Source organism: Ursus maritimus (genome assembly GCF_017311325.1).
Source record: "Ursus maritimus isolate PB19 chromosome X unlocalized genomic scaffold, ASM1731132v1 scaffold_X1, whole genome shotgun sequence".
In the NCBI taxonomy this organism is placed as follows: domain Eukaryota; kingdom Metazoa; phylum Chordata; class Mammalia; order Carnivora; family Ursidae; genus Ursus; species Ursus maritimus.
Window position 1 is genome coordinate 752,805 of NW_024423319.1, and position 22,059 is coordinate 774,863.

Sequence of the window (22,059 nt, forward strand, 5' to 3'; positions counted from 1 at the left end):
AAATCATTACTTTTAAAACATAGCAAAATAAAAATAAGGACACCTGTTTAAGGATAAAGTATGATTTAAAATAACCATCATTCATGTAATGGAGAAAGATGACACTGATTTCTAAAAACAACAAACATGGGGTGCCTGGGTAGCTCAGGCAGTTAAGTGTCTGCCTTCGGCTCAGGTCATAATCTCCAGGTCCTGGGATCCAGCCCTGCATTGGGCTTCCTACTCAGCCAGGAATCTGCTTCTCTCTCCCTCTGCCCCTCCCCACCACTCATTCTCTCTCTCTCAAATAAATAAAATCTTTAAAAATAAATAGACAAATAAAAACAACAAACATTGCAAGCCTATAATACTTACCAACATGTGAAGGCCAAACAGTTATATGAGGATGGGAATGATACCAGCCCACAACTCTCATGGGGCGACCTGTTAGTTCAGCCAACCTGTGTGTCTGTCAAGGTATTTTCAACTTGTGGGAACAAAATCTGTGATGCTAATAAGGGCTCAGAAAGCATCCTGAGGTTTAAAATAAACCTATTACAATTTAATGTCAACAAAAGAATGAAATAAGGTCAATACCCAGAATTTCCCAGACCTCCCATTTAAACCCAAAGGTATTTCTTTTTAAAAATAGAATCAATTTGGGGCACCTGGATGGTTCAGTCGGTAGAGCATGCAACTCTTGATCTCACGGTTGTGAGTTCAAGCCCCAGGCTGAGTGTAGAGATTACTTTAAAAACTAATTAATTAAAATAAAAAATAAAAATAGAATCCATCTGGCTTCCATTATAGTATATAGCTATATCTTCTTAATCCAATTTAGCTAATGTTTGATCACTTAAAATACTTATCACTGTGCTATCTGAAAAGAAGCTTATCTAAATCTCTGGAACTCGCTTACATTATTAACTTGAGTAATCTTCTCTCTCTAGCTCCATCCTACTCACAGTTTTGAAAAAGAAACACAAAATTTTAAAAATTCATTTGATTTCTCTCTGGCAGCCTGCCAGTGTCAACAGTAGCAATTGGGATGGTTTCAGAGACCAAATGAACAAAGACCCCCACTTTGGTCTCCCCATGTGTCTAGAAATATACCACTAAAGAATATTTTCCTCCTTTGTTCTAGAAACAAAAATTTCCCATAATTCTATTGAGGCTCTAAGTTGAGATAAGAGCTCTACTTGGAGATGAGAAGCTATCCCTTTCTTTGCTGCTTATTGGGACTGCTGCTGGTTATCTTATAAAATGCTGATCTGTTTTCTTGCAAATTACTTACATTAAAACACAATAATCCTTACTATACAGTAAATCCTGAGAAAGGATACTTTTCAAATATTTTTTAATGCCAAAAGAGGTTACTTAACTTCTCTAAACCCATTTCTTCAGCTTGCAGACTGTGGAAATCCCGCTTCCAACAGCAGTGAAGAGTAAATAAGGTAATTCACACAAGATGTTTAGTAAATGCTTAACAGATAGTCATTGTACTGTCAAAGTGCAGTAACATGCAACAGTGTTTCCAGTCATCCCCCATTTGGGGAATGGACTAGTTTCATTTTGAAGTTACAATATATAATAATATATAATCACAATAATAAACATCTTTTATACAATTATATTCTGGGAGATGGAGAACAGATTAGAGGCTGCCAGGGGTTGGAGTGGGAGCTTGAGGGAGTGGGTGTGATTTATACAGGGGGAGCATAAATTAGATCTTCATGGTGATGGAACAATTTTGCGATCTTGACTACTGTGGTGGTTACATATATTTACACATGACAAAAGGCAATAGAACAACACACGTTGTATCAATGCCAGTTTTCTGATTTCCATATTATATTGTCAATTATTTAAGATGTAGCATTTGGGGACAACTGGGTCAAGGGTACAAGGACCGTTCTATACTATTTTTGTAGCTTCTCATGAATCTGTAATTATTTCAAAATAGAGTTTTAAAAAAAGATGCAAAAGGTACATGCCATAAGAGATTGATACATGTGATTATATAAAAGTGCAAAAACAATTTGACTGCAGAAATACACACAAACCATGAATGAGCTGAGAAAAATCATTATCCTTATCACGAAGGGCTAATTTCCTTAACACAGAGTGCCTATAAATTATTAAGAAAAAGATTTCCAAAGCAATAAAGATGGGCAAAGGAAATAACCAGATAATTTTGAGAAAAATAAATGATTCTTAAAAATTAAAAACTGATCACATTTACTCATAATTAGAAAAATGCTAATTAAAATTGCAAGAAATAAGATACAATTTTTGCCAATCAGATTGGCAAAAATCAATAGCTTTGATATACCCTGGCCTGGTAGCACAAAAACAAAAAACTGTGATAACCCACAGTGTTTATGAAGGTGTAGGGAAACAGATACTCTTGCATACGGCCAGAGAGTAAACTGGTTAAACAGCTACAGCTACACGTACACATAACCTTTGCTCCAGCAGTTCCACCTCTAGGACTAGACTGTACAGATACTTGCACACATTTGTGAAATGCAAGTAATGTAAAAGGTTATGCTGCAGCACAGTAGAAGATTACAAACCTAAACATCTGCATGAGGACAGGATAGTCATCCAGGACTATATTCTGCAGTCAACAGAATGAGGCACCTCTATGTACCGATATGAACAATTGTCTAGATACACCGTTAAGCAAAGTCATAAGCTAGCATATACTAGGTTTTTTTTAAATAGAAAATATTTGTATAAGTTTCTTCATGCTCAGAATTCACCTGTAAGGATACATGAAAACCTGATAACCCTGGTTATGTCCAGGGACAGACCATGAGGAAACTGGAGCACAGAGGTTGGAAAGAAATACTTACTTTGTACATGTTTTTGTACCTTTTAAAGTTTGTACTATGCATGTGAACTGCCTATTTTTTAAAGTTACTTTTTAATTGACAAGATAAACAATAAAAAAAATAATGAATTACTAAAAGCCATTGACGCAAACTTAACTTGCTATAGCTGAGGTCTGGAATCCCGATTATAGGAAGCAAATGTCCCATTTGATCCTTTTTTGGTTATATTTAACATGGAATATTGCATTCAGTTTTCAGCAATGCCTTTTTTTGAGAGGCAGCCTCAAAAGAGAATCTCTCCAAAAAATAGAGACCAAGATTGTCAAAAGCCTAGAAATGAAATCTTATTAGGAAAACTTGGAGAGGGGCAGAGGGGACTGGAGAGGGGCAGTGAGGGAATGAAAGGAAGGAGGGAACTCCCCCACAGAGTTCATTGTCACAGGATTTGACCCTGGGATCTTTTGACATTTAAGAGCAGGAACGTTAGAAATTTCTAATTTTTCCAATAAAAGTCACTCAAAAGGAAAAATGGAAAGAAATTCTGATTAACAAAACAATTGGATCTGATGGGTAAATATGAAAACTGGGAAAGAGTCACCAGGAAGAAAACCTGTGAGATCTCCTCAAACAGGCTAAGGCCGCAAACAGAGAAGCCTGGCCTGGAAGTCCCAGAGCACATAAAAGCTTCTTATTGACCAGTAAGGATATCTCTGCCTCTGTTGAGGCTGCAGACAGCTGCTCTGGAGAAATTTCCACTCGATCCTTCCTCTTATCAGAACGTCGCAAGATGATGACAGAATGAATGTGAACAATTCTGACGGTGTCAACCTAAAGGAAAACCCATAGAAATGTTTACTTCTGTCTCTCTCCAATAACACGTGTATTGTATTATATTATCAGGTTAAAAAAATGCATTTAGGGGGGTGCCTGGATGGCTCAGTCGTTAAGCGTCTGTCTTCAGCTCAGGTCATGATCCCAGGGTCCTGGGATCGAGCCCCACATTGGGCTCCCTGCTCAGCGGGACGCTTGCTTCTCCCTCTCCCACTCCCCCTGCTGGTGTTCCCTCTTTCGCTGTCTCTCTCTCTTTCTGTCAAATAAATAAATAAAAATCTTTAAAAAAAATCTACATTTAGAAAACTGACATTTTTCTCATGAATAATAGAGTATATCAAATAAAAGGCATGCAACCTCAATATATACATTTCAAAACAAAAACATAAAGACTAAGGATGAAGGAAGAACTTTTTGAATGATCAACTAATAATGATTTGATCTACATCTATGTACAAGATACTTGCACAGAAAAGGATACAAGTCAGAGTATGACAATCCAAGGCTGACAATCAGAGGCTGACAATCCAAGCATTCAAAATGCTATCAGTTTGGTTAAGCAACAAGTATCATACATGAAACTATAATGAAATAATATAGTAAATCACTGCTACAAGAGCTTAGAGGAAAGGAGTCACTTAGATTAGAAAAAAAATCTTCATAGGCCAACAAGTGTACTATTTCCTGGCTGCTCTGAGTGTGTGTGTGTGTGTGTACACACACAGAATTTCTGTAGATGCCGAATGGATGTGAGTAAGATGTTTTTGGGAGACAGGTTGGCCAACTGGTTTAAGTACAGAACTTGAGATGGAATGGCAGAGAGTGAGACTAAGAAAGATCAGAATAAAAATGTATGGGGACTCAGATACCATGATATGCAGGATGAACTGAAAGGAAGGGTACTTACCGTTTCAGATGGGCTGGATGTGAGGTAATGATAAAATACTGGGCTAAGTGGATGGCAGAGATGGAAGAAACAGATTTGAGATGCATTAAGAAGGAAGAATCCATAAGATTTGGTAGCTAATGGCCCATGGGTGATAGAGGACAGGAAGTTGTCTAGGATAACCTCTAAAATTTCAAGGTTGAAACTCAGTGCAACACAGGAGGCAGATCTAAATTTTAAAAGGATCAGGAAAGAAGGAAAATGAGCTGATCTAGGGTGAAAAGATGTAAATAGAGTCAAGGAATAGTGTTGGGAGAGGGAGCAGAGGTCCAAGCCTGAATTAAGGGAGGTACCCATGTTTAGGATGAGGTAGACTAAGAGGAACCAAAAAGGAAGATAGAGGAGTGAAAATCAGAAGAATGAAATGGTTCAAGAGTTTCATGGGAAAAGATGGGTGTGGCACTGCCAGATGTGAAATCACAGAGGAGATTCTTGAAGTCAGCACCCATTAGGCACATGTGGTAGCCTTGTGTGCCTTTTTCCACCAGGTGAACTCTTTCACGGCTTTAAATTCCCTGCTCATCCTGTAAAGAATCAGTCATTCTCCCCTCCCATACAACTGTTTTTATAATACACATATATCTCACTACAATTTATATCATGTTGACATAACTTTCTCCTCTGCTAGAACATAAGCTTCTGAAGGGCAGGGAACATGTTCTAGTTATATTTTTAACCCCATAAGTGGTACAGTGTCTGGCAGGCACAAAGCACACAATAAAGAAAATCAAAAGCAGAGACAGAAAGACCCTTGACCTCCCAAGGAGCAACAAGACAAAAAGCTGAGTTTTCAACAGAAACAATGAAAGCCTAAAGCGGATGGAGTGACATATTAGAGTGCATCAAGACGATATCTACCAACCAAGAATTCTATATTCAAAGAGTATATCATTCAAAAATAAAGGAAAAATAAAGACATTTTCAGATGTAAAAAATTGAGAGAATTCATTATCAGCACAGAAGTACTAAGAGACCTCTTCAGGCAGAAGGAAAATCCCAGATACAAAGGAAGAAATGAAAAACACTGTAAAGGGTAAAATATGTGAGTAAATACAAATGAGTACTAACTGTACAAAACAGTAAGAACAATGCCACAGAGGGCTTAAAATATCTATAGAATTAAAATATGTGACAACACTAATCTAAAAGGTGGGAGGGTATAAATGAAATTAAAGTGTTCTAAGGTTCTAGCATTATCAAGGAAATGGTAAAAACAGTAACTTGTATCAGACTAACAAATCAAGAATGCATATTGAAATATGTAAGATAACCACTAAAAGGAGAGAAAAAAAGTTGTAACTAGGAGGCTCAAAGTGGAATAAAGCATATCTAGGAGGCTCAAAGTGGAATAAAGCATATCTGATTAATTTAAAAGAAGGCAAGAAAAAAAGAGACAAAGCAAATAAGTGGGTCAAACAGAAAGCAAAAAGATAAACCCATAACCCATATATATGAATAATTACATTAAATACAAATGGACTAAATACTCCAATTAAAAAGATTATCAGACTGGATTTTTTTAAAAACTGTATGCTGCTAATAAGAAACACACTTTAAATAACAGTACGCAAAAAGACCAAAAATAAAAGGATGGAAAAAGATACGCCATGCCAACATCTACTAAAAAGATAAGGTCACTGAACTCATGAAGTTTAGTATCTATTTGGCCAGCACAAATTCCAGAATCCAGAATACAGAATTCCAGATGAGGGCATGGACGCCTGAAAAATAAAGTTACATCATTAAGACTGGCAATGTATTTTAGTAGGAGTTGATGCCCAGGGTGACTTTTTTCTCTCTATTGTGAGATAAGATTTCAGTGCCTAGAGGAAGGAGGAAAAGAAGTTCAGGGTATGATGGCAAGATCATCCCATACATAGATGAAAAACAAAATAAGACAAGCATAAATAAAGGCCACAAAAGACTGACAGATGTCTCTGAAAGCCACTGGTAGCTGATGAGCTTGAGGAAGCCTGTTACAGTCATAGCCACATGAGATATTCCAGCTTAGCTAGATTGGCTCCTATGCCTCTTCAGTCTTGGAATTCAAGTACTAAAACCCAGTTGTTTTTGCTCCTCCGTTTTGGTATAGAACAAGGGCTAGCAAAATATGGCCTGCCCAGCCTCCCTTGGGCAAAATATGGCCAAGTTCATTCATTTATGTATTGTAGCTGCCTTTGCACTATGGTGGCAGAGCTAAGTAACTGCAACAAAGAATGTATGACCCACAAAGCTAAAAATATTTACCATCAGGCCCTTTATAGAAATTTGTGCCCCCTGGCATGCCTTTCCACAGCTCATGGGCAGGTAAACACTAATTTCCTATTTTAGGGAATGTATGTTCATTCATACAACGTATATTTATTGAATATATACTTATACATAAGGCCCTACGTGAGGGCCTAAGTACACAAAGATAAACAGGATACAGTAGTCATGTCCAGGAAGAGAGAAAGTAAACAACTCTATGCACTGTGATAGATATGTTCAAGGAGCTACCATAGCTCAGAGGAGGCTATCTAACCTAGCCTACAGGTCAGGGCAGATTCCTTAAAGGAGACAGGCAGCACCTGCAAGAGGTAAGGAGTTAACCAAGCAGAAGAGAGGGAAGCAGTCCAAGCACAATATCCAGCAGATACAGCATAACCTGGAAAATGCCATAATTTACCATGGTTAGAACTTGGAGATAAATAGAAATTTATCTTAAAATTTATCTTAAAAAGGCCCTGAATGCTTAACTAACGAGGCCTCATTAAGGGAAATGCACTGATTTCAAGCAGAGGTATGTCAGACTTATGTTCTCAAAAGATCATACCCTAAGCAATCAGAAGACAGAACTAGAGGCAAGAGACTCGAGGCAAGAAGACTGGGGAGAGGCTAGCGAGTATTCAAGAAAAGAAGTGATAAGGACCTCTAATAAGGTAGCAGCAGTTGGGATGAAGTGTTGGAAATAATATGAAAGCAATCTACAGTTCTGAATGGCTTCGAGTGGTTCCCAAACATGGCTGCACATTAGAATCACCTGGGGAGTTTTTCAAACTCCTGCCGCCTAGGTCTCACCCCAGACCAATGGAGTTGGCATCAGGATTTTGTAAGAGTACTAGGTAATTCCAAGGTGCCCCCAGGCTTGGGAACTACTGTGGCAGGAGGAATGCTGGAGTGGCTTTGAGGAAGAGGGAAGGTTCAGTTTTGAACATGTTAGTTGAAGATGCCTGTGTCTAGCTAAATTTGAAACAGGCAGTAGTCTATGAAGTACTAGAGCTTAGGATAATTGATATTAACTAGTATCTACTGGATATTAACAACAACAGTCAGAATGGCCAATATTTATTGGCTACCTGCCATGTGTCAGGCACTTGGAAAAGTGCTTTCCGTTTATTAACTTGGTAACTCCCCCAGTGATACACACACCCTGATGTTTATAGCAGCACTCTCAACAATAGCCAAATTATGGAAAGAGCCCAAATGTCCATCAACTAATGAATGGATAAAGAAGAGGTGGTATATGGGGCACCTGGGTGGCACAGCGGTTAAGCGTCTGCCTTCGGCTCAGGGCGTGATCCCGGCATTATGGGATCAAGCCCCACATCGGGCTCCTCCGCTATGAGCCTGCTTCTTCCTCTCCCACTCTCCCTGCTTGTGTTCCCTCTCTCGCTGGCTGTCTCTATCTCTGTCGAATAAATAGATAAAATCTTTAAAAAAAAAAAAGAAGAGGTGGTATATGATATGTATGTGTGTGTATACACACACACACACACACACACACACACTGGAATATTAGCCATAAAAAGAATGAAATCTTGCCATTTGCAACTATGTGGATGGAGCTAGAGTGTACTATGAAGTAAGTCCATCAGAGAAAGACAAATACTATATGATTCCACTCATATGTGGAATTTAAGAAACAAAACAGATGAACATGGGGGGAAAAACAAAGACAGGCAAACCATAAAACAGACTCTTAACTATAGCGAACAAACTAAGGGTTGATGGAGGGAAGTGGGCAGGGGGATGGGTTAAATGGGTGATGGGTATTAAGGAGGGCACTTCTTGTGATAAGCAGTGGGTGTTATATGTAAGTGATGAATCACTAAATTCTATTCCTGAAACTAATATTATACTACATGTTAACTAACTGGAATTTCAATTAAAACTTGAAATTAAAAATAAGTAACTAACTAAATAAATAAAAATAACTCCCCAGTGACACACTGACATTGGTACTATTATTATGTCCATTTTACAAATGAGTCATTTTACATACATTACCCAAATCCAACTCTCCCAACAATTCTATGAGGTTGGTGACTATTATTATCCCTGTTTTACAGACAAAGAAATCAAAGGTCACAGATGTCAAATAACATGCCCAAAGTCACACAGTGAGTACCAGAGGAAAGATTTAAAGACACATCTAACTTCAGTGTTGTAGCTAAAGCCATAGGGAAGGTAATGTTGCCCAGAAGACATTCCAGGAAGGCAAGGAGGCCAGGCCAGAAACTTTAATGCAGAGAATGAAGAGTCCATAATGGATGGGAGGGAGGGGAGTGGAAGAGGGAGATACAACAACAACAAAAAAAACAAACAAAAAACCCCATGACAGTTCAGAGCTCCGAGGAGAAAGATTAAGATAAGCACCAAGAAATAATCCACTGATACAGCAATGGGGAGGTGGCTGGAGATACAGAACTGGAAACCAGACCTTGGTATGTGTGACTATTGAAGGTAAAGAAACAATAATGATTGTAGCCTATCCTTTTAAGAGATCTGGCTATTAAAAGAAGGATATAAGAGTACTGACTACAAGAATATACAGGATTGAAAAGTTATTTTTCTTTCCTTTGTGAAAATGAGAGTAATTTAAGCACATTTGTATCCTAAGGGGGAAAAGCCTGTCAAAAGGTTGAAGACTCAGAAGAGAGGATATTTGATAAGCAATGTCTTTGAAGAATCTATAGCTCTGAACAGGAAGTAAACTTCTTTCCTTGATATGGGAAGAAAGGAGGCAAAGTGGTTAACATGGAGAAGTTTGGATATAGGGGTAAAAAGTAGATGGATTTGTTGCCTGATAGTTTTTATCATGTCCATCATCTGCTTGGCAGAGAAGAGGCCATAATTTATTTTTATCGTATTTTACAAAAGCAGTGGCCTGCAACATATTGGAAAACCAATGAAATGGCCCTATCCCAAAAAGTATAGGTTGAAAAGCATTATACTAGACCATGAAGGCTAGAGCATGCCAGAAAAGACGAGGCAGGATTGTAAACAGGAAAAAAGTCAAGGTAGACTAAGAATTATGAGTTATGAATAGTTTGCTTATAGGAGAAGGTTGCCCAAGTAGGTATTGGGACTTGAGATAAGGAGATAACAGTGATGTGAAAGAATTCACAGATGTCAAGGAAGCAAACCAGACAAAAATCTCAAGGAAGCAGGGAGAAGGATCAGAGATCAGGCAGACAACCACAAGGAGGAGAGCTGAGAGCGATTATTCACCTGAATTTGCTACAAATTCAAAAATTAGGTTCCAGTCCTAGTGAGTACACTCTTAATCTGATTTTACTAGAGAGAACACTGTACCCAGCCACAAGTGTGGGCCTGCACAAACCAGGTTAATCCCTGAGATCATCAAATTGAGGACAGAAATTTCAGTTCCGAAATCCCTCCCCAGCTGAAAGTTTCCATCATGCAAAATTCTAGCACACGTACCTTTTCAGCAACTGTGCGTATTTCAGTTCCGGTATATGTAAATTTGGAGTCACTCCTTTTGGGGATAAATTAGGGGGGGAAAGGGAACTGAGGTTTGGAATATAAAAAGATATTAAAGCAAAGTAACAAGATTCACAGTTTTTGCAATGAAACCTTGGCAGAAACAAAGAGTGGCTAAGTACATAATCTGTTCAGTGGCAAATCGAAATTCCTAGAATCCTGGGTATTAAGGAGGTAGGCTTGAGAAATACACACTCTGCTATGCTTTAAAATTTAAATAAAGGTCACCTAAAGCTTTTGCCTTCTGAAGAATTCAAGTTCCTGGGCATCTATGAGATCACCGTAGGGCCCACCAGGGGGAGGCAGAAAGCCATTGACAATTTAGATGAAGGAATGAGTCAATAGGGGGAAATGGCTCTTAATATGCTTATCAACTGCTGCAAAGAAAATTACCTGTATTTCATTGTCATTTCAGGGGACAGAGAACATAAAACATATCAAGCAATAAAATGGAAAGTAACAGCACTGTATGCGTCAACAAAATTCTATGTTTAAGAGCTTTCACAGGTTCACTCCTGATCTTGGTACCCCTACCCATATTTTTTACATAAGGTCATACATATATCAACTGAAAATTCTCCTAATAGGAAGTAAGGTGGAAACCAGCCTTCAGGGTTGGGGTGGAATTCAAAGTGTATCATTGACGGAGCTCCGGACTCATAATGGTAACTTAAAATACAAGTTGTACACAATATTGCAAACTTGTCATAATTTTGAGTAAACAGTGACACAGAGATCAAAAGATATGAGTAAACAAATATAATCTTACCTTGTGTCATCATTCAACTAGAGTGGGAAAAAGCAGAAAACATTATTGATCACATTATGGTAGTTTGATGTACATGGATGGAGATTATATGAAACTTGGGTCATGTGTTCCTGTACACCAGCATGAAAGACTGGAGAATTCTTACTTCGGATTGTAAACAAGTAAGGTCTATCTCCTCCTCCTCTTTTGCCCCTCTGCAACACTTAACTCAGTGGAAGGAAACCTTTGCGTCTTTGAAACCCTCTTCTCTGTTTGGTTTTCTGATACACTTAGCTTCCCCAAAGGAAGACTGGAGGCGAGGCCAGGGGCCCTAATCGTGGTTGGCTGCTTTTTAATACAGTGGTGTCCTCATTATAGTACAGTGTCTTTAGGCCTGACTTGCGGTTTTGGTCAACGGGGTTGTAACTCCAGATCTAGAGAAAAGCCACAGACTACAAGAAAAACTGCAAGGCCCACCCAGAGGATTATGCAGATCGCTGCGGGTTTGCGGGAAGCTAAACAAGCGTCCAGAGATAGAGGAAACGGGGCCCCCACCACCTGACCATCCAAAGGGTCAGTCCAAGGGTCTAGGTCAGAGGTGCCTGTAGTCTCCGCAGTTCTGGGCGCTGCCAACACCCACCCCGGGGACACGCTGCGACTGCTCAGCAGGGTTCCGGTCAGGCTAATTGACCTACTCACCTCCCCTATACACAGTCCCATCACCTCCTCCTTCTCTGTGCTTAGAGCGTGGTTGAGACAAACTAGGAAAGCATCCGACTCGAGATGAACCGCCTGTACCGCCTGTACCACCTGCACCGCCATCTTGGTCCGACCCTGCTCACGTCCGCCTGGGGCCCACTCCGGGCCTGGCCAACCGGGTGCTCTGGCGCGCGGGTTCCGCGGGGGCGGGGCTTGAGGGGTGCGGGCGGGGCGGGGCGGGGCGGGCGGAGTGGGGCGGGGCTCGAGGAGGGCGCGTGGAGGCGGGGCGTGGGGCGCGGGGGGCTGGGCGGGGCCGGCCCGGCGGCACCTGGGAGACGCCCGCGCCGGTTGGGGCAGGCGTGGCCGTTGGGCGGAGGGCGGTATCCGGCCGCGGTCGGGGCGTCAGGCCGGGTGGTGGGGTGGGCAGGGAGGCGGCGCTCCCGGGTTGCGGGCCGACGTGCTCTGTGAGCGGCGCCCGGGCGGCCGGGCCGGCGCCTCTCGAGCGCCCGCGCCCATTTTGCCCGCCCGCTGAAGAGAGCTGTACGCGGCCTACACGCTCTGGGGATAGCCCTTTAAGGCGGCCTCGCCGCGCGCGCTGGCCTCCTGAGCCAGGGGGACGCTCTTTTGAAATTCGGTTCTAAGACAGTTCAGGTTTTATTTTATTCCGTTTTGTTTCCAAGTTACGGCCCCTGAATTTTTTACAACTCTCCCTGGACCACTTCCGGTTGCCGGCCCTCGCCTCATAACTTCGGTTCGGGTGACCTCGGCCCGGGATGCCCCTCGGCTCGCCCCAGGCTCACGTCCCGATCCTGGCTTGAGTGGCCCAGGGCGGGGGACCTGGAAGTTTTAGCCTCGCTGCTCCTGAGGCGGATTAATTAGCCCAAGAAACATTATATTCATGTGAGTAACCTCTTCCAGAAACAGTGCTATACTGTATCTGAAAAAGTATCACTCTTAAGCTTGGCTACTGCTGTGTTCTACAAAGGCTTTTAGGTATCTTATGTGTTCGATACAGGGAAAGGGGATGGGGGACTTCAGTTTTATTGAACGTCTCGGATGTATCGCAGTCGATATCCACAATATAAGTTTCCTCAGCAATCCTTGCCTTCATGATTTCAGACATGGTGAAATTCTATGTAAAAGTAATTTTCTTTTCAGGAATGTCAAACGTGCCACGGGTAAAAGTACAGATCTTTCAACTCCCAAGGTTAGCAATTACACGTGGATTTTAGAAACCATTCTAAATCAAAGAAAAATACATGCCGTGCCGCCTCCACAGCCCATCAGTGTTTATGTTTGTTTGATCTGGTTTTCTATTCCCTGTGCGGTGTTGAAGCCAGGCAGGCATGGCAGTACTGGAAAGGGAACATACCCAAGGTGCTACTTGAAGAGGTGTTGATGCTTTGCTCTTTTCTCCCAACTCAGTTCCAATCCAAGTCCCCCCACAGATACGGCCCGCATCCACTGAAATTATCTGTGACATATATACCAGCAACCTCCATTTTTACCTAATGCTTAAGGATCACAAGGCACCTCTTTCCATGATTCATCTTGATAATGATGAAGATTGGGCAAAACTTCAAGTGTGCAATTACATTGGACCCACCTAAATTTTCTCAAGTTTCAATTGTACACCATATATTATTTCCAGTTACTGTTCATGGCTTGTATGCCCTGCATTAATGGGACAACGATGGCTGCTCTTCTCATTATTTTATTTAGCAATGGAATATTTTGAGTTTATAAAGTGCCTTTAGGCACCTTCAAGAGAAAAAAACACATTTTCTTTATTGTTGCTGTTAGTCAAACTCAAATATCAGAACATTCTCTAACTTTTATAATGCTCATGGCTGCATTTTACAGTTCTAAATGTTTAATTGGAGTACAGAAAAAGACTATTAAAATTTATGGCAAGCTTATTTTGTGCTAGACACTCTACCAAGCATTTATATAGCTTTATATGTAAACTGCCCCAACTGGAATCAGACTGTACAACTTCCTACCTGTGTTGTGACTTCATGCAAGTTACCTAACTTCTCTGTACCTTACTTCCCTCATCTTTAAGTGGACGTAATAACAGTATCCATCTAATCAGGTGATAATGAAGATTAAAAGAGTCAGTATACATAAAACATATAATAAGTGCTAAATAAGTGCTGACCATTATGATCAATATGTTGTTTATTTCTCATTTTACACCTCAGAAAACAAGTGTAGAGAGGTTAACTTGTCCCAAGTCACAAAGCTACCAAGCGGCAAAATCGGATTCATACCCAGGTCAGGCTGACTCCAGGGCATGCATTCTTAGTAACTTCACCCATTGTAATTAAATCACTTTATTAATTCACTTCAAAGAAAATAAGTATAATCAGCTGATTAATGTTTAAAAATTGTTCAAACACCTGGAAATTGGAGTAAATTGTATTTTTCTTAAGGAAGCCTTTCTGTGTTGTATATCATCCATTTAAAACATAATTTTTGAAATGCCTTACCAGGAAATAGTCTGGGCCAGTATCGTCCCTAGCCGTGACACCAAAGTGACCCCCACGGGGACAATCTGCTTTAGTGCCTTAATAGATGATAAAGCATATAAACAGCTTTTGAATCCATGTGAATTTGCAAATGGTAGTACTCTTTTGAGTTGAGCGGAAGAGGTTTATGTTGTGTATTATACTGCATGTTGTACCTGAGTTTATCTTGAGGATTTAAGAGATTCATCTTAGTTCAAGGGGCTCTGAATTTTGTGAATAAGTTTCATGTGCAGAAAAATGTTCTCTAGTCAAATAAATTTGGGAAATGTTAAAATAAAGTTTCTTTACTGTGTAACTTGCCAGAGCTTTTACTACACTAATGAGCTTTATGACTGTAAGATTCCCAAACTTATTTGACCAAGGAAAAAGTTAGGGGCAAGTGTTCCAAGAACCACATTTTAGGGAAGTGGTTTGCAATTTATACAACCTGTGATTTTATGGTCCTTCATCTTAATCTTAGTCATTCAGCCTTTGCTTTTCTCTGGTAAGGATGTTGTTGGTTCGTGTTCATATGGCAGCATCTCAGTGAGTGGTAGCACACACAAGTCCAGGGTCATGTGCTGGAGTTTGTTCCTCTTATGCCCAGCATATTGGCCTTTAGGTCACAGCAGCACATCACACTGCCTTTCTTCTGAGAATATTTTGTAGTGACTCATAGGCCTCTTTGTAGTAATTCACAGTAACTCAGACAATCATCTCCAATGTATTTGCCCTCTATACCACTGGAATAATTTCTTTTTAATGTCAGTGTAACCAGTAAAGTTTTGCTTTTCATTCAAAACAAATTTAAATGTCAATATATTAGTTGTCTATCCATGAATGGACCTGTGAAGGTGAGATGGTACTGAAACTCTTAACACTTGGTTTCTATTTTTTTTAAATGGCCATACTTATTTCTTCTGTACTCAAAATCCAGACTTTAATATATATATTTTTTTTCACATTAGTATTTACTTGGTTTTTGTTTGTATCTCTCCTTCCCAAAGCCCTGGGGAAAAGGAGAGGCCGAAGGATTGTATCTGCTAAATGGAAAAAAATGGCTTTGAAAAATATATAGTTATATAATATACCTAGAGAATCAATCTCTACCCATGTATATGTGGTCTTTATCTGTTTCCCCGCTCTACTCAGCATACATATCCACTCACAAGAACACTGACTAGTATTGAGACTTAGGGTACCCAGTACTACTATATCATTCCTGTTATCGAAGAGCTTATAATACTGTATTTGAGGGGAGACAAGGCCTGTGAAATAAGCAGAGCAAATATAAAAAGGCAGTTTATAATTAGAGACCAAATTATGAGCTTGAGCTGAGACATAAATGCTGCAGTAGTCCTAAGAGGCAAGAAGTTTTCACAGAGAAGGCAGGTACCTGCACTCTGCTATAATAGTACTGAGATAGACAGAATGGCCTGTGGAAGCAATTTAGGCAAGTAGAAAGCTACAGCAAGGATTTGGAGCCAGTATTTAGGGAAAAGTTTGTCTCAAATACAGTGGTAGTGGTGCTTGCTGGAATTGGTGACAGATAGGATGTAGCAACTGAAGAAGAGGAAGAAGTCCAAGATAACTCGTAAGTTTTGAGTCCGCAAGATTAGGAGAGGTGGTGTTGCCACTGAGAGAAATTGGGATTTGGTGGAGAAGGGGTTCTTTTAGGTGAGTTTGAAATGAGAGAGCCCTAAAAGATGGGAACTTATGATGGGCTCAGAGTCAACTCCATTCGGGTACAATGGGTGAAGCAACTATGATGCTCTTAAATTATCCACTGAAATCAGACCATTTCTTAAGTCTATAAAAGATTTCTTCTTCTACTTTTAGGGAAGGTGAACTAACAGTGTTAAGAAAAATAAATCAAATGTCCTTGAGAAGAGGGCTTGGTTTAGCTCAATTAGTTCTTTCTGGTTTTTTCCTGGGCTGTATCATACTGTGTTCTGGCATCTCATTTGCTCTTGACAATCTCCAGGATTGGTTTAACAACCTCCCGAGATGTGCTGCAGTTCCTCTCCTACCTAAAGGCCACCTAATGAGAATAGGCCTTTGTTTCGTGGGGCAGATGCCCCACTGCTGTAACTGCTCTGTCAAAGGTAGAAATACAGTGAAACCATGTCATGATGCTAGCAGCCAGGTACAAACAATTCATTCCTGCAAAATGCAGGTCAAGTAATTGTGAGGCCCTGAAATGAGCTAGGCTGAAAATCCTTACGGGGTTAGAACTGAGTCTGCGTTATGGAAAGAGATTGCCCAGGAGGTATGCTTTCTTTACACCTCTCAAACAGCAGAGGGGTTTTTCTGGCCTTCTGACTTGGGAAATCAGAATTTAAATGCACACCTCTGTGAAAAAATGGGTTCCTGTGACATCCTGCAGCATTAAAATGAAACAAGGACCTAGATAGATAACAATCATTTGCTCTCAGCTCCAAATCACCATGATCCCCAAAGTCTTTTGCAGCTTCAAAATTCCATGAAGCTACCTTAAATATTTTCCTTAACATGAAAACCCCCTTCTGGAAATGCCCAACTGCTATAAGTAACCTTTCTAAGTAAGCTGATAAATAGGTCATTTGTCCTTAAAACAAACTTTTAATTTTAATTTAGAAAGAAATGCTCATAATTCAGCCTTCACAATCCTTTAAAATGGACTTGCTTGAAAGGGGCTTTTACCTGGGGAATATGGCACACGTGTCCATTGTTGCCCAAATAAGTGCCTGTGCATACTCTGTTGCTAATACATTTTGTCAGATGCTGCTTTGTGAATGCAAAGACTGTGACACTACTGCCCAGCTTCCTGAGGTGCTAGTCCTACATTTCCACAGAACTCCCCAGAGCTGAGGAGCTGAGTGCTTCACAGTCAACAGTTAGCATGACCTGAGGCTCTGCTGAGTGTCACTTCAGTGTCTTGCAGGGAGCTTCAGATGGCCTCAGCTCTATTTAGGCTGTGCAAGCAGACATATATAAGTTTTTGTTCTCGTTGGTGGTTGCTAGTACCAGGTCACCTTGCTCACTGGTGAGTTCATTCAAACCCAAAAAGTCACACCTGTGTCCTGTGCGCGGGTGCTGCAGGCTTAGGTGGAGAAAAGCAGGGCTAGAATTGGAACCCAAAGCCCAGAATGGCAGGAGAGGATGTGGGGGCTCCACCCGATCACCTCTGGGTTCACCAAGAGGGTATCTACCGCGACGAATACCAGCGCACGTGGGTGGCCGTCGTGGAAGAGGTAACTGTTTACATTTTGCTTATTTTTTTTTTTATTGATTTTGCTTTCAAGCAACTTGGTTTCTAACCAGTCTCAAAATCCTGACATCTTTGCTTTTTATTTTTGATCATTTTTTTTCCCATTAGGAGACGAGTTTCCTAAGGGCACGCGTCCAGCAAGTTCAGGTTCCCTTAGGTGACGCAGCTAGGCCAAGTCACCTTCTTACCTCCCAGCTACCTCTCATGTGGCAACTCTACCCTGAGGAACGCTACATGGATAACAACTCTCGCTTGTGGCAGATCCAGCATCATTTAATGGTACCCATGTTGCTTAATCATTTTCCATTGTATTGAGGCTCTGACAACAGAGTACTCTATAAACTTTTCTTTTTCTGACAGGTCAGGGGAGTACAGGAGCTGTTGCTTAAGCTTTTGCCTGATGATTAACCTGGTATGTATTTCTATTTCTCCCCTGTTCTCCCTTCTTCTTTTTCACTCTGTTCGGTTGTGGTGATTTTAATGATCTATTTTTTTTCCAGGTGCTGGGATTCTAGGAAGATATGATCCTCTGTTCTGTTCAGTATATGGCAATCACTTCATCCACCACTGCAGTGCACCCACCTGTGGTCCTGGGGGGAGGGAGTGGGTTGAAAAACTGCTCAAGAACACAGAAGCTTAGGAAGGGTCATGAAGAACACCACAAGTGGAACTGCAGAGAGGGGGTTACACAGGCAGAAAGCAAGTCAACAAAAGCACTTAGTCAGGATACGTAACTTGAAATTGACTCCTTTGGAAATTGCCATAGAACCTTTAATGGACATCATCAGCTGGAACTGGGATCTGATGAATCCCACAAAAGTCAGCACCTGCTACAGAACAGATGCCCTGATCACCAAGGACTTGGTACTGATTTAGAGAGAAGAGAGCAGCTCCTAGCAGCATCAACATCTATTTGTCGCTTATTTGCCCTGCAGCAATTCACCTGCCTTTCCTTCTCCCATCCTGTAAATATCCTAGGTTTTGCTCCAGTGTTTCCCCTCCCAGTACTGACCTAACTTGGATCTACCGAGAACTTAGGGGGCTCTGAAAAAAGGAGGACGTTATTTGAATTAATGAATTAGCTGCAAAGGCTCCTGGGCCTTTTTCCTTTCTGAAATTGTGCCTTCAGATTACTAGAGGTTGCTAATCAAAATTGTGGGCACTTAAATTCATTCTCTGGTTACAGATATTTTAAATAAGTTGGTTTCTGCAAGAGCTCCAAAGATTATTTTAGCTGTTTAGCACCTTTCTCAGGAAGTAATAATAGCACCAAATATTGCTGATTCCTAGGAAAGCATTTACTACCTGATAAAGAATTTTCTGAGTTAAAGTAGTCATAACTGTTTATGTACATTAAAAGTAAGGTTTTACTTTTTTAAAAATGGTCGGAATCATAGCTACCATGTATTGAATCCTTACTGCCTTCCTTCCAGGCACTATTCTGTGCACTTTATATATCACAGCTAATCCTTCCATTAATGCTTTGAGGTAGGTAGGAATGGTCCCCATTTTACACATGAATTATAAGGAAAAAGGCTCAAGGAGTTTAATCATTTACCAAGGGTGGTTCTGTGAATGATAGATTTGAGCAGTGGGCAGGCCTATTGGGCTGTGGCATCGGCTCCTCTAGCCCACAGTTGGTTTACAATATTCAAGATGAGGTGATTGAATTCAAGGTTTTATTTTCATGTAAAGCTATATATGTCTTCCAAATTGAATGAAATGGATATTATAAAAATATAGTTGATTCATCCTATGAATGGGAAGAGTATTTTTTAGTGCAATTGTTTTCTAGCATACCTGGTTGTCTCAGAAGAAAATTCCATCTAGAGGGGCTTTAAAGTCTTTATGGATAAAAGACAAAATAAAAATCATTTTTCTTATTTTAGTTTTCTGGATATGCCGCAGAAGGATCCGTGCCAGAAACAAGCCTGTGAAATACAGAAATGTTTACAAGGTAGTATGTTAAATGCTTTTTTATATTTTTCCACTTTATCTGAACTAACTACAAGAGACCAATTTTTCTTTTTATCAGCAAATGATATGAGCTCCTCTCAAATGTAATATTTCTGTAATTATCCTGAAGATTTTTCTCATTGTTTCATCAAAGATGCAGAAAATAAAAAGTGATATGATCCAAGCTTCGTGTTTGCAATCCTGGTTGTATATTAGAATCACCTGAAGAGCTTTAAAAATGCTCTTGCCTAGAACAATTAAATCGGACTTCCTGAGGATGGGTTCTGGGCAGGAATCAGTCTAAAAAGCTAATCAGGTTATTTTAATGTACAGCCAGAGTTGAGAATTAATAAGCTGAGCAAAGTCCTTTTTTAAAAAGACTAGTTTTAAATGGGTTGGTTATACTTCACTGTGGCTGACAACCCAGTTTTTAAAAGCAATCAGGTTAGAAATGGGGGTTTAAAAATACTATTTGGAATTCAGGATGTCAAAATCAGCAACAGTCTTAAAGGCAAAAGCAGACTTCAACTAAAGCATATTTGATGTGATCTGTCCACTTGATCTTTTTTCCCCCAATTTGGTTTTAAATTGGCCAATAAGTTTGACCAAATGCTAGAGGATTTTTTTTAAAAATCAGCGAATGATTATTGGCAGAAGAACAGATAGAAAAAGCTACACGGTTTTCTGAACTTCAAAACTGATGTTTTTGATAACTTTTCTCATTATTAAAGTGGTAGAGATGGATGCCCATGAAAATATAGAAGGGTCTGAAGGAAAAATGTTAAGAATTTACCCAAAGATTCACTACTAAAGAAAACCCTTGTTTGTATATTTCCTTTGAGTTTTAACTTTCATTCTTAGATTTTTCATTTTATGATGTAAGCAATATTTCATAAAAATCTTAATCTAAAATGTTAATGTGTAGTGAAATAATGCTACTTTATTCATCCTTTTCTTTCCTTCCTCCAAATTTAAGAAAAAGGAAAATGATTTTCACAGTTTCTTCTCCCAAATAAATTCTTACCTTATTTGAATTAGCAACACATGGCTACAGTGTGGGAGGATTGAGGGCTGGAACGACTATGAGTTAGCATTAAGCACAGCTGTAAGGGTTTTAAACATATTAAGTCATTTAATCCTTTCATCCATGAGATGGATGCTACTATGACCCCCATTTTATAGATGGAGAAATTGACACAGAAGTTAGGTAACTTGTCCAGGGTCACACAACTAGTAAGGGGTACAGTGAGGATTTGAACTCTTTTGGTCTGGCTCCAAGCTTGGACTCAGCCACTCCACTATATTCTTTCTAGTCCGAATTGGTTTTTTTTTTTCTAATCCTGGACTAACTCCCATGCACCCCAGAGCAACTGCAGCTAACCTAGAACCTTTAGGTCAAGTTCCCCTTGACTTAAGGTCTATGTATAGTAGAGGTCTACAAATATTTTCTGTAGAGAGCCAAATAGGAAATATTTTAGGCTTTGGAGGCCAGAAGGTCTTTGTTATATAGTGTATGGGTGGGTATACGAGTGTGTGTTTGCAACCCTTGAAAAATTCTTAGCTCTCAGCTGTAAAAAAAAGTTCAACTCTATCCAGAGGCTGCAGTTTGCCAACCTCTGTTGCACAGACTTGTAGGGAGGTCTCACAGCCACCACTGTCCTAGAAAAGGGCACATAAGCTATTAACCCAACCTTAAAGAAAAGGAAATTTATATGAATACTTTTCAACCACTGTGTAAATCATGCCCTAATTATCCTGTTGACTGGTCTGTACATCAGAAAGAATTAAGTGGACTTGGGTACATCCTCTTTCTTCCAGATCTGTAGATACAATAAAGTGAAAAGGAGTGGGAAGCACTGATCATGACTGGGGTCTGCCTGTCTGTTTTTCAGCCAACAACTACATGGAATCTAAGTGTCAGGCTGTCATCCAAGAACTGCGTAAGTGTTGTGCTCGATATCCTAAGGGAAGATCTCTCGTCTGTTCGGGATTTGAAAAAGAAGAGGAAGAAAAGCTGACACTGAAGCCTACATCAAAGTAAAGTTCTGCTGAAAAGTTAAATGCTGCACCATGTATCCACCAAGCAAGTTTTGTCTTCCTGACTCTTTCTTCAGGCCAGGTAGCAGCAAATATCAAAAAAGTCCACTATAAAAGTTAATGAATATGCCATCTATGCAGAACAGATAGAAATATAAGTATATTAAATATGTAGAATGTAATAAAACTGAGCTGCTAAAATAAACCTGTTAAGTGAAAAATTTTGGTTTGGTATTTGTGATATTGTGACTTATAAGAAATATATATTTGGTTTTTATCTCTTTTCCTGGCACAGAGCTCCTAAAACCCATGGAACTTCCTAAGTGATTAAGAGTGATAAAGGTCACATTAATGAGGTAACTTTTGGAAAGCCCCTAGGTAACCTATGGATGGAGACTGGTTGCCAGGGGAACCAACCATGTGATTAGAGGGTTGGAACTTTCAATCCCCCACCCTGCTCCCACCCCTGGGGAGGGGAGAGGGGGTTGCAGGTTACATCA

The 22,059-nt window shown here is 40.1% G+C and overlaps 4 protein-coding genes across 7 annotated transcripts in view; 2 read left to right on the forward strand and 2 right to left on the reverse strand.

Annotated features, from left to right (window-relative positions):
• The window catches only part of BRCC3 (BRCA1/BRCA2-containing complex subunit 3), a 64,372-nt gene extending 52,364 nt beyond the window's left edge, over window positions 1–12,008 (reverse strand). For both annotated transcript variants that reach the window (XM_040626582.1, XM_040626580.1), the window contains exons 1-5: window positions 11,807–12,008; window positions 11,129–11,145; window positions 10,300–10,354; window positions 3,525–3,644; window positions 355–442 (exon numbers count right to left, since the gene is read on the reverse strand). In XM_040626582.1, coding sequence (XP_040482516.1) covers window positions 355–442; window positions 3,525–3,644; window positions 10,300–10,354; window positions 11,129–11,145; window positions 11,807–11,929 — 403 coding nt within the window. In that variant the 5' untranslated portion in view covers window positions 11,930–12,008. The remainder of the gene's footprint in view (window positions 1–354; window positions 443–3,524; window positions 3,645–10,299; window positions 10,355–11,128; window positions 11,146–11,806) is intronic.
• A 558-nt stretch (window positions 12,009–12,566) lies between these two features.
• On the forward strand, window positions 12,567–21,774 carry CMC4 (C-X9-C motif containing 4). 3 transcript variants are annotated; one of them, XM_040626599.1, is made up of 3 exons: window positions 12,567–12,706; window positions 19,456–19,523; window positions 21,415–21,774. In XM_040626599.1, the coding sequence occupies exons 2-3, from the start codon at window positions 19,466–19,468 to the stop codon at window positions 21,561–21,563; spliced, it is 207 nt and encodes a 68-aa protein (XP_040482533.1). In that variant the 5' UTR covers window positions 12,567–12,706; window positions 19,456–19,465; the 3' UTR covers window positions 21,564–21,774. The 3 variants fall into 3 exon arrangements, with proteins under 3 accessions (XP_040482533.1, XP_040482537.1, XP_040482527.1); XM_040626603.1 differs by lacking the exon at window positions 12,567–12,706 and adding an exon at window positions 18,396–18,531; XM_040626593.1 differs by lacking the exon at window positions 12,567–12,706 and having other exon boundaries at window positions 19,415–19,523.
• Window positions 12,573–18,207, forward strand: MTCP1 (mature T cell proliferation 1). Its single transcript, XM_008686765.2, has 5 exons — window positions 12,573–12,706; window positions 17,398–17,549; window positions 17,675–17,845; window positions 17,927–17,978; window positions 18,067–18,207. The coding sequence occupies exons 2-4, from the start codon at window positions 17,445–17,447 to the stop codon at window positions 17,972–17,974; spliced, it is 324 nt and encodes a 107-aa protein (XP_008684987.1). The 5' UTR covers window positions 12,573–12,706; window positions 17,398–17,444; the 3' UTR covers window positions 17,975–17,978; window positions 18,067–18,207.
• FUNDC2 (FUN14 domain containing 2) overlaps window positions 19,232–22,059 on the reverse strand; it is a 28,455-nt gene continuing 25,627 nt past the window's right edge. Inside the window, exon 6 of the mRNA XM_040626584.1 lies at window positions 19,232–19,497. Within this exon, the coding sequence (XP_040482518.1) occupies window positions 19,452–19,497 (46 nt within the window). The 3' untranslated portion in view covers window positions 19,232–19,451. The remainder of the gene's footprint in view (window positions 19,498–22,059) is intronic.

Excerpts from the sequence above, each read along its gene's own strand:
- CMC4 (XM_040626593.1), top strand. The coding sequence starts at position 19,415 with ATGGATAAAAGACAAAATAAAAATCATTTTTCTTATTTTAGTTTTCTG. Across the intron at positions 19,524-21,414 it reads AATACAGAAATGTTTACAAG|CCAACAACTACATGGAATCT; the intron begins GTAGTATGTTAA and ends TCTGTTTTTCAG.
- MTCP1 (XM_008686765.2), top strand. The coding sequence starts at position 17,445 with ATGGCAGGAGAGGATGTGGGGGCTCCACCCGATCACCTCTGGGTTCAC. Across the intron at positions 17,550-17,674 it reads GGGTGGCCGTCGTGGAAGAG|GAGACGAGTTTCCTAAGGGC; the intron begins GTAACTGTTTAC and ends TTTTCCCATTAG. Across the intron at positions 17,846-17,926 it reads AGATCCAGCATCATTTAATG|GTCAGGGGAGTACAGGAGCT; the intron begins GTACCCATGTTG and ends TTTTTCTGACAG.